Here is a 12,469-nt window from a genome sequence, read left to right as displayed (position 1 = left end):
CCTGTGCATAAGGAAACGCATTGGATGTGCTAATGGGAAAGCTACGAGGTGAGTGGCTTAGGCGCAAAAACGTAATCTCGGAACACAAGAGAAAATTGTAGATAAAATCATTTATTCCTAAACTAAGGATGTGAGGCATGTACACGATTCCTGATAACACGTGGTTTGTGGAGGCACAATTTCTAGGTATAGTGCCAAATTCCAACAATATCACATCATACAATCATGTTAACATTTTCTAAAACAAACATGCGATCGGACAGTTAGTGATGCCGGTAGCCCAACAACTATAATGTTCTACCACGTGGTTGGCTCCCCAAGGACGAAAGACACGGAAAGTAAGGAAAATTTACGAGAAGGCAAGGCTCTAAATATTTAGAAAGGTGAAAGCTTATACAGGCACAGCTGAAGGCAAACAGACATTCATACAGAAGCGAGTGCTCACTTCTTATCGACACCTTTGTGTGGCGCTCTTCCGGCGGATCCAAGTCTGCTACAGAAATTTGCTAAAAGAAAAATCTGCCAAAGTTTTGCATTCCTTGCTGTGACAAGGCAAAGCAATCTTCCAGATTTGAAAAGCGAGACCAAAGGCTAACAGCTCTCCCCTCGCCAAGTAACAACGCGCCACGCGGTCAGTCTAACTCACCCTTCTTCGACTGGAGCACAGCTGTGGACGCTTCCCGTACCGGCGGCAGACTGCCTCCCGCTTCTCCAGCCTCTTCCACGCTCCGCGTGGACCGGAAAACCCCAAGATGCCATTTCCGCCACCAACCTAACGCAGGTGGATTTCTCACAAGTAGCGGAAACCTCTTTGCCGACTTGACCACTACGAGAGTTGGCTATTCTGTGCAACTGCTGCTGAATCTGTACGACTATCGCAGACTTTCTGCAGCAGACTACGCCACCGTCTAGCAACGTGACACACAACCACATTCATTCAATCACACTACTATGAGAGTAAAGAGAATAGAGAAACAAGGAAAAGAAAGAGAAATGGTAATGAAAATGGGCTACCGGACTAATGAAAGGTGGCTACAGGACCCTTTCATCATCTACATATCTCTTATAGAATTTAACATTGCTTGTGATGTTCTCATTTAGTGTTAGAATTTTATTTTCTATATGGTTGATAAATATTTCAGCTAATAGGCCACTGAGAGGGCTTCCCATTGCTAATCCTTGGTCCTGCTTGTAAATTTTATTGTTAAAAGAGAAGTAATTATGTGAGAGCACTAGATTGAGTACATCTACAAGTTCTATGATTTCTGGTTTGCTCATTGTCTTGTTTCTCAATAGGTTCATTCTTATTATCTCAACTGTTTCATCTACAGGTATACTGCTGTAAAGGTTATCAATATCTAGGGATAGAAACTTGGCTTGAGGTGGTACCGTCAAATCTTTCAAACTGTGAATAAGTTCATAGCTGTTCTTTATGGCATATGATTTTTCAAATGTGTATTTTTCTAAAAGTATGTCATTTAGTTCTCTCATTAATTTATAGGCTGGGCTATTAATTGAGTTCACAATAGGCCTGATAGGTGTGTTGGTTTTATGGACTTTTGGTTGTGCTCAGAGTTTGGGGGCTGTTGGGTTCATCAGAATAAGGTCTCGTACTTCATTCTTAGTTAAAAGGAAGTTACTGTTATTGAGGCAGTTTCTTATTTTAGCTTGAAACTTTGGTGTGGGGTCACCTTGGACTTCCAGTATGTGGTTGTTTGCAAAGAATTCGAGTGTTTTGTGTATATAATCATTCTTAAACATAATAACTGCTGTGGAACCTTTATCAGATTTTACTGCCTTATTTAGTAGTGTCATTTCTGTATGACTGAATTCAATGTTGGTTGAATTTACAACTCTTGGGTAGAAGTATTTTCGCGATAAAGCCGAAAAAGGGGGCTATCGCCTAAAACTCTTGTGACTATCATTGGTGGACCAATGTCGTTGGTTAGAAAGGGATTTTTCCCGCTAGAAGCGAAACGGGCAGAGCTAGAGAGGGGGAACGTTTCTCCAAAATATTGTGGCTTACAGGTCGTTGTTTGTATTGCTCGCACGTCGCGGCCTTGTATTCACTTTCGTGATGGAGGGGAGTCACGATGCCGGAAGCCTGTATAGCCTTCCTCTCTATTGAAGTTACATGTGTTCGTAGAAATTTCAGTCGCTTCTCGGGTTTTTCTTGTACAAAGTTGGTTTCCCTATCCAGCTCACGTACGTTATTGAAATCGATGTCAAGGCCTCAGTTCTCGTGATGTTCCGCTATCGCCGAATTTATACTTAGGTTTTAGCCGCTTGTGGCGTTCGTGTTCCTTCATACATTCCTTAACAGTCCTTCTCATTTCGGGGTTTCAGCTATATACACTCTACCGCAGCCACAAGTCATTTCATAGACGCCCGCAGTACGGAGGCAATCAGGTGCATCCGTTTTCCGTCGGGAAAGGACTAATTGTAGTGTTGGCAGAAGAGCCAACACTGTGTTTCTAGAGGAGGCCGAAATGCACGCGTTTAATTACACGCTGACTGGCGTGAGGTCTGGAACAGGACAATATCTTGAGAATTGCAATAAAGTACGTAGTTGATATAATACTTAACTTTAATCCACAATTGTAGAACATCGCTCGTTACGGTACATGCTTCATAATATTAATTATCAATTGAATACGGCGCCTTGCTAGGTCGTAGCAAATGTAGCTGAAGGCTATGCTAACTATCGTCTTGGCAAATGAGAGCGTATTTGTCAGTGAACCATTGCTATGAACGTCGGCTGTACCACTGGGGCGAGTGCCAGTACGTCTCTCTAGACCTGCCGTGTGGTGGCGCTCGGTCTGCAATTACTGACAGTGGCGACACGCGGGTCCGGCGTAGACTAATGGACCGCGGCCGATTTAAAGGCTACCACCTAGCAAGTGTGGTGTCTGGCGGTGACACCACATTAATATTTTGTTGTGACTGAAGAAAGTGGACTGCGTGAAAGCGGATAACCGCAAGATATAGGAATATTTACGGAGTGAGCATTCAGATGCGCAGAACGGAACTTCTGTCGCCAACATACACTGTCTGATCAAAAGTATGCGGACACCTATTACTGTCCCGTCAAAATGGGGTGTGTCCACACTTCGCCTTGACAAAGGTGTTTGACAAGTCTGGTAATCAGACTCCATCACTAAAGCCACCATGGCACGGTGAAAGGGTTGCCCGTTACCACCGAGCAGATTTTGAACGCCGTTACATAAATGGTGCACACTGGATTTTGGATTTTCTATTCACACCCCGTAACCAACTTAATCGTTTACACCCAACGTCTGGAGTGAACTTGGCTTCAAGCTTTGAAGACATTAAAGCAAGGGCATTTCGCTTGTTTGCGACAAGTGTCACAGCTCAGATAACGGCTTTTTTGTTCAAATGTTCAAATCTGTGTGAAATCTTATGGGACTTAACTGCTAAGGTCGTCAGTCCCCAAGCTTACACACACATCCATGCCCGAGGGAGGACTCGAACCTCCACCGGGACCAGCCGCACAGTCCATGAGTGCAGCGCGTCGGACCGCTCGGCTAATCCCGGGCGGCGGCTTTTTTGTATCGAAAGAAGAATCGATAGCCGAACCTCGCTTTTAATTATGCTGCTGCAGTCGTGCGATGGTTTCCTTGCGCATCAATTTGAAAGCGACGGGATAAACTTAGAATTTGAAGCCATGACAAGCAGCAAATTAGTGATTTATCACACTTAAAAATATTTTTGGGAACTAAATACTTCCTTTTTCACCTTTTGGTATAATCTTTTTAAGCTTTTTGAGCGTTAGGGAAACTAAAACATTGATGGCGCATAATCATTCACCACGTTATCAGAACTTTACTAGCGTAAAATAAAAACAATGGTTTCGATAACTGAATAATACAAAGGAAATTACTCAGACTGCCATACAAAAATGATTTATGTGTGTGAACATTGCGCGAAATGTCTGTACATTAAACTGACTGACTACCAGCACACTCCCGCACTAATCAGTTTATCTAGCGCTTATCTCATAGATACATGGCGATACAGTCAAAAAAAATCATCTCAAAAGATTTTATACCTTCATTTCATTGTATCGGCTGTGGTGGTCTAGCGGGTAGAGCACCCGACTCTGGCCCCGATGGTCCCGGGTTTAATCCCGGTTGCAGCAGGTACTTTTGTTCGTTCCAGTCCCTGGCTGGTCCACTCAGCCTGCTGTCAAAAGGTTGCCGGGGGAAGGGGGGCTACCCCTCCCCCTCCTGGCACCGTGGCGAATAGAAGGGCTGCTCCACTCTTCCTACAGTCAGGTCACAGGCTTGCGCCACAGACTTTACCTTTAGCGCTGTAGCTCGATATTAATCAATACATAAAACGCTTCTTCATAGTTTGATAGTTATAGTCATACCTTTGTGGTACTTAGGTATCGAAACTACCGTTTCCTCTTTTAATGAATTTCGATTTATGTTTGTAGCAACAGTAATTTAACATCATTGCGATCAGTAATAAACAAATACGTGAAAACAGATCAATTATACTATACCAGCGTCACGTAGCTATTTTGGTTTTGTGTTGGCTATATGCTCACTCCATAGTTACTCGTGCTTTATGAATATCCGCAGTAATTTCTACTTTGCGGATAAAACCTGTGGCGATGCCGATATCCGCCAATGGATCTGCGAATACCGGAAAAAATTACTACCTTCTGGTTAAACTGCAGTGTCAACTTCAAGATTTTCGACTGTTTTCGCATTACAAGCGATCCATAATAATGACTATTATTCTTGTAAGTTATTACTATTACCGTTTCGGGAAGGAATACCACTAAAGTACTTGAATGCAGACTATCCTAGAAACAGTAGACGAGTTACTGACTTCTGCAAGGGTTAAAGATGGTGACATAGCGATCTTTCTTGATTTTTCGCACAATTACACGTGCATGCTGCTTCCATCGTATCAGCAGCTGCCTTACTCGTGCTTCTGAGGCACTCGTGTTTCGTTTATATTAAGGGGCTACTTTCGTCATTGCTGAAAGCTGCTACGAAGGAAGCTCGCTTCATGGTCTCATTCCTGTTGGTGTATCACATACGATATACAACGATGTTCTCTATTGGATCAGTGGTGCCATCAACGTTTCTCTTAAAAATACTTATAAATATGAAATACAGCACTTATTACACTGAGAGCTGTAACACAATAATATGATTTAACACTATGCTGAATCAACGTACAACTAACATGGCTGCCGGCCGTTGTGGCCGAACGGTTCTAGGCGCTTCAGTCCGGAACCGGGTTGCTGCTACGGCCGCAGGTTCGAATCCTGCCTCGGGCATGGATATGTGTGATGTCCTTAGGTTAGTTCGGTTTAAGTAGTTCTAAGTTCTAGGGGACTGATGAGCTCAGATGTTAAGTCCCATAGTGCTCACAGCCATTTGAACCATTTTTGAACTAACATGGCTACATTTAACAGAATGCATAATGTGGCGACAATTTGTAATGCTACTTCATTTGACTTCCCACTGTTTAGAAAAAATTATACAAAAATATTTCGATATTTAACGGTATTCCTCCTCGGTTTGGTAATAATAATAATAACTCAAACAATAAAAATCATTATTATACAAGGCCCCCCCCATGAACCATGGACCTTGCCGTTGGTGGGGAGGCTTGCGTGCCTCAGCGATACAGATAGCCGTACCGTAGGTGCAACCACAACGGAGGGGTATCTGTTGAGAGGCCAGACAAACGTGTGGTTCCTGAAGAGGGGCAGCAGCCTTTTCAGTAGTTGCAAGGGCAACAGTCTGGATGATTGACTGATCTGGCCTTGTAACAATAACCAAAACGGCCTTGCTGTGCTGGTACTGCGAACGGCTGAAAGCAAGGGGAAACTACAGCCGTAATTTTTCCCGAGGGCATGCAGCTTTACTGTATGATTACATGATGATGGCGTCCTCTTGGGTAAAATATTCCGGAGGTAAAATAGTCCCCCATTCGGATCTCCGGGCGGGGACTACTCAAGAGGATGTCGTTATCAGGAGAAAGAAAACTGGCGTTCTACGGATCGGAGCGTGGAATGTCCGATCCCTTAATCGGGCAGGTAGGTTAGAAAATTTAAAAAGGGAAATGGATAGGTTGAAGTTAGATATAGTGGGAATTAGTGAAGTTCGATGGCAGGAGGAACAAGACTTCTGGTCAGGTGACTACAGGGTTATAAACACAAAATCAAATAGGGGTAATGCAGGAGTAGGTTTAATAATGAATAGGAAAATAGGAATGCGGGTAAGCTACTACAAACAGCATAGTGAACGCATTATTGTGGCCAAGATAGATACGAAGCCCACGCCTACTACAGTAGTACAAGTTTATATGCCAACTAGCTCTGCAGATGACGAAGAAATTGAAGAAATGTATGATGAAATAAAAGAAATTATTCAGATTGTGAAGGGAGACGAAAATTTAATAGTCATGGGTGACTGGAATTCGAGTGTAGGAAAAGGGAGAGAAGGAAACATAGTAGGTGAATATGGATTGGGGGACAGAAATGAAAGAGGAAGCCGCCTGGTCGAATTTTGCACAGAGCACAACATAATCATAACTAACACTTGGTTTAAGAATCATGAAAGAAGGTTGTATACATGGAAGAACCCTGGAGATACTAAAAGGTATCAGATAGATTATATAATGGTAAGACAGAGATTTAGGAACCAGGTTTTAAATTGTAAGACGTTTCCAGGGGCAGATGTGGACTCTGACCACAATCTATTGGTTATGACCTGTAGATTAAAACTGAAGAAACTGCAAAAAGGTGGGAATTTAAGGAGATGGGACCTGGATAAACTAAAAGAACCAGAGGTTGTACAGAGATTCAGGGAGAGCATAAGGGAGCAATTGACAGGAATGGGGGAAATAAATACAGTAGAAGAAGAATGGGTAGCTTTGAGGGATGAAGTAGTGAAGGCAGCAGAGGATCAAGTAGGTAAAAAGACGAGGGCTAGTAGAAATCCTTGGGTAACAGAAGAAATATTGAATTTAATTGATGAAAGGAGAAAATATAAAAATGCAGTAAGTGAAACAGGCAAAAAGGAATACAAACGTCTCAAAAATGAGATCGACAGGAAGTGCAAAATGGCTAAGCAGGGATGGCTAGAGGACAAATGTAAGGATGTAGAGGCCTATCTCACTAGGGGTAAGATAGATACCGCCTACAGGAAAATTAAAGAGACCTTTGGAGATAAGAGAACGACTTGTATGAATATCAAGAGCTCAGATGGAAACCCAGTTCTAAGCAAAGAAGGGAAAGCAGAAAGGTGGAAGGAGTATATAGAGGATCTATACAAGGGCGATGTACTTGAGGACAATATTATGGAAATGGAAGAGGATGTAGATGAAGATGAAATGGGAGATATGATACTGCGTGAAGAGTTTGACAGAGCACTGAAAGACCTGAGTCGAAACAAGGCCCCCGGAGTAGACAATATTCCATTGGAACTACTGACGGCCGTGGGAGAGCCAGTCCTGACAAAACTCTACCATCTGGTGAGCAAGATGTATGAAACAGGCGAAATACCCTCAGACTTTAAGAAGAATATAATAATTCCAATCCCAAAGAAAGCAGGTGTTGACAGATGTGAAAATTACCGAACTATCAGCTTAATAAGTCACAGCTGCAAAATACTAACACGAATTCTTTACAGACGAATGGAAAAACTAGTAGAAGCCAACCTCGGAGAAGATCAGTTTGGATTCCGTAGAAACACTGGAACACGTGAGGCAATACTGACCTTACGACTTATCTTAGAAGTAAGATTAAGGAAAGGCAAACCTACGTTTCTAGCATTTGTAGACTTAGAGAAAGCTTTTGACAATGTTGACTGGAATACTCTCTTTCAAATTCTAAAGGTGGCAGGGGTAAAATACAGGGAGCGAAAGGCTATTTACAATTTGTACAGAAACCAGATGGCAGTTATAAGAGTCGAGGGACATGAAAGGGAAGCAGTGGTTGGGAAGGGAGTAAGACAGGGTTGTAGCCTCTCCCCGATGTTGTTCAATCTGTATATTGAGCAAGTAGTAAATGAAACAAAAGAAAAATTAGGAGTAGGTATTAAAATTCATGGAGAAGAAATAAAAACTTTGAGGTTCGCCGATGACATTGTAATTCTGTCAGAGACAGCAAAGGACTTGGAAGAGCAGTTGAATGGAATGGACAGTGTCTTGAAAGGAGGATATAAGATGAACATCAACAAAAGCAAAACAAGGATAATGGAATGTAGTCTAATTAAGTCGGGTGATGCTGAGGGAATTAGATTAGGAAATGAGGCACTTAAAGTAGTAAAGGAGTTTTGCTATTTGGGGAGCAAAATAACTGATGATGGTCGAAGTAGAGAGGATATAAAATGTAGGCTGGCAATGGCAAGGAAAGCGTTTCTGAAGAAGAGAAATTTGTCAACATCCAGTATAGATTTAAGTGTCAGGAAGTCATTTCTGAAAGTATTCGTATGGAGTGTAGCCATGTATGGAAGTGAAACATGGACGATAAATAGTTTGGACAAGAAGAGAATAGAAGCTTTCGAAATGTGGTGCTACAGAAGAATGCTGTAGATTAGATGGGTAGATCACATAACTAATGAGGAAGTATTGAATAGGATTGGGGAGAAGAGGAGTTTGTGGCACAACTTGACCAGAAGAAGGGATCGGTTGGTAGGACATGTTCTGAGGCATCAAGGGATCACCAATTTAGTATTGGAGGGCAGCGTGGAGGGTAAAAATCGTAGAGGGAGACCAAGAGATGAATACACTAAGCAGATTGAGAAGGATGTAGGTTGCAGTAGGTACTGGGAGATGAAAAAGCTTGCACAGGATAGAGTAGCATGGAGAGCTGCATCAAACCAGTCTCAGGACTGAAGACCACAACAACAACAACATTATACAAGGCGTCCTTCCTAAGAGACGTCAGTCGTATTTTCCCTGGTGTTTTCTCAAATATTTACGATTTCGTTTTTTCAATGTGTAGCTGAAGTCATCGCAAACAAATATTGCTCATCATGACTTTCAAGGGACGCACGTTGTAGACGGAAAATGTTGGTTTGTTTCCAATGACAAACAAAATTATTTTTAAAGCGGAATTTTACCTTCCAATTCGGTAGAACGATACCAAATTAGCCTGATTAATATTCGTTGTATCAAAATGTACTAATAAGGACAGTAAAACACGAATAATAATCAATACTGTAGCAGCAACAGCACCGCCCTGGTATTGGAATGCAGCACTGCCGCACAGCCCCGGCCGGGGTACTGGTTATTCTTCGTGTTTTACTGTCCCTGTTAAAACATATCGATAAAACAAATATCGCACGAGGCTAATCTGGGACCGCTCTAGCGAATGATCATGTAAAATCCTCTTTAAAATTGATGTGGACACTGGGCTTCGCATGAAAGACGTGACCAGCAGTGTTTGTCTGCGCTGACGACAGCTACACATTTCAAAAATTGTAAATATGTGTCGAAACATCAGAGAAAATGACCCGGGGGCCCTTTCGGAAGGACACACGGCTTGTCGCTTGTAATACACTACTGGCCATTAAAATTGCTACACTGCGAAGATGATGTGCTACAGACGCGAAATTTAACTGACAGGAAGAAGATGCTGTGATATGCAAATGACTATCTTTTCAAGCAAGGTGGCGCCGGTTGCGACACCTACAACGTGCTGACGTGAGGAAAATTTCCAACCGATTTCTCATACACAAACAGCAGTTGGCCGGCCTTGCATGGTGAAACGTTGTTGTGATGCCTCGTGTAAGGAGGAGATATGCGTTCCATCACGTATGACTTCGATAAAGGTCGGATTGTAGCCCATCGTGATTGCGGTTTATCGTATCGCGACATTGCTGCTCGCGTTGGTCGAGATACAATGTTAGTAGAATATGGAATCGGTGGGTTCAGGAGGGTAATACGGAACGCCGTGCTGGATCCCAACAGCCTCGTATGACTAGCAGTCGAGATGACAGGCATCTTATCCGGATGGCTGTAACGGATCGTGCAGCCACGTCTTGATCCCTGAGTCAACAGATGGGGACGTTTGCAAGACAACAACCATCTGCACGAACAGTTCGACGACGTTTGCAGCAACATGGACTATCAGCTCGGAGACCATGGATGCGGTTACCATTGACGCTGCATCGCAGGCAGGAGCGCTTGCGATGGTGCACTCAACGACGAAACTGGGTGCACGAATGGCAAATCGTCATTTTTTTCGGATGAATCCAGGTTCCGTTTACAGGATCATGGTGGTCGCACATTGGAAGCGTGTATTCGTCATCGCCATACTGGCGTCATCGCCATACTGGCGTATCACCCGGCGTGATGGTATGGTGTGCCATTGGTTACACGTCTCGGTCATCTCTTGGTCGCACTGACGGCACTTTGAACAGTGGACGCTACATTTCAGATGCGTTACGACCCGTGGCTCTACCCTTCATTCGATCCCTGTGAAACCCTACATTTCAGCAGGATAATGCACGACCACATGTTGCAGGTCCTTTACGGACCTTTCTGGATACAGAAAATGTTCGACTGCTGCCCCGGGCAGCACATTCTCCAGATCTCTCACCAATTTAAAACGTCTGATCAATGGTGGCCGAGCAACTGGCTCGTCACAATGCGCCAGTCACTACTCTTGATGAACTGTGGTATCGTGTTGAAGCTGCATGGGCAGCTGTACCTGTACACGCCATCCAAGCTCTGTTTGACTCAATGCCCAGGCGTATCAAGGCCGTTATTACGGCTAGAGGTAGTTGTTCTGGGTACTGATTTCTCAGGATCTATGCACACAAATTGAGTGAAAATGTAATCACATGTCAGTTTTAGTATAATATATTTGTCCAATGAATAGCCGCTTATCATCTGCATTTCTTCTTGGTGTAGCAATTTTAATGGCCAGTAGTGTACAAAAGCACACGAAAATCTGTATATCGACACCTTTCTTTATGTTTAACCAGAAAGTAGTTATTATTGTCGGCTCCCCGGATGTTCACATCGCCGCAGGCTTTTATCTCCACTTTATAAACGGGCTGCGCCGTTTTGTTAGGCTCCTGTACGGTTCTGTGGCGCTGGGCTTTAAATTTTGACAGACTTATGCCTTTGAGGTCGCATAGTGGCAAGACGCTGGATTCGCTTTCCATGCTGTAGTGAATCAAATCCTCATCCAGCCATCCAAATCCATATCTCCCATGGTTTCCCTAAATCACTGTAGGCAATCATAAGGCCAATTTCCTTCGCTGCCCTTCACGAATCTCATCGTGTGATCTGTGTAGATTCAGAATTAAATATAGTACAATTGCTTGTCACCTGGCTGAGCGATTTCTTTGAATGTTTCAGCTTTGAAGGCCGACCGGAAGAGGTTAAAAGCCGAGAAATTCGACCTGTTGAACCAGATGAAGCAGCTGTACGGGACGTTGGAAGACAAGGAGAAGGAGCTGCGCGATTTCATCAGGAATTACGAACAGGTAAGAAGGTGGGCGTGGCGAAGCACGCTGTCGGCATGTGCCCCGCACCACAGCCAGCCCCGCCGCACTCTCGGTCACCCCCGCTCCCTCTGCCATCGCAGTACGAATGTCCCCTTCTAGCTCCGTCACGCTTGGTATTCACAAACCAGCTCTGTGCACCGCCCACCTCACTAGACCGACTCAGGCACGTATCACGTAGAGAGCGATATCGCTTTGCAGACAGTACAACGTCTTCGGATGGTCGATGACACTACATTAGTCCTACTGCCATATCAGTTATGACGTTCTTATGTGTTGCACGAATGTTCCATTTCATGAAGGAGACTAGAACTCGGCTATGAGTTTTAAAAGTTTGAGTAACTGTATGAGGCAACGAACTATCGAGTCCGTCGTATGACAATCATTTATCAAGACTGTTTAAATGGTAAAGCTTTTTCCGTTTGACTTTGTATACAATTCTTGGTAACCTACATGATACTTTCATTTTGTATCCTGACATACCAAGCAAGCGGCATTAACATGACGATTCGTGTATGGTCAAATAATGAATATGATGTTTTTCATAAAAAAGGCAACACGCAATGTAACTATGTAAAAGTTTTCTTTTTTAAAAAAAATTACCGCTACCAGTCACAAACTTTGTCAAATATTGTATTACTTATTTATTTAGCGACATATTTCGAGGGTTATACCTCATCTTCAGGCTAAATAACATTACAAAAACAACTTTACCATAAGGTCATACTGATGTTACATAGTCTTTTCGTAAATGCCGTGGTCATCCTGTGGAAGAAGAGAAAACTTAGTAAGAGGCGATGTCACTTTGGAAGCTGGACTGATGTTTGCAAGAAAATGTTTTGTAAAGGTCACTCGCTTTGTTCTTCTGGAGTGGCAGTCTCGTTGTGATACGTTGCGGTGTTTCCGTTTCCGTGGCTCTCTTGGTCGCTGTTCACAAATTGTCACTAACATAGCAGTAACTT

General features: G+C 43.3%; 1 protein-coding gene across 1 annotated transcript in view; it reads left to right on the top strand.

Moving 5' to 3' along the window:
* Positions 1–12,469, top strand: part of LOC126474337 (kazrin) — an 857,979-nt gene that overhangs the window by 621,886 nt on the left and 223,624 nt on the right. The window contains exon 7 of the mRNA XM_050101804.1: positions 11,362–11,489. Coding sequence (XP_049957761.1) covers positions 11,362–11,489 — 128 coding nt within the window. The remainder of the gene's footprint in view (positions 1–11,361; positions 11,490–12,469) is intronic.

Source organism: Schistocerca serialis, chromosome 4 (assembly GCF_023864345.2).
Source record: "Schistocerca serialis cubense isolate TAMUIC-IGC-003099 chromosome 4, iqSchSeri2.2, whole genome shotgun sequence".
NCBI lineage: Eukaryota > Metazoa > Arthropoda > Insecta > Orthoptera > Acrididae > Schistocerca > Schistocerca serialis.
Note: the sequence above shows the minus strand (reverse complement) of the source record. Positions and strands in the feature narration are given on the sequence as shown.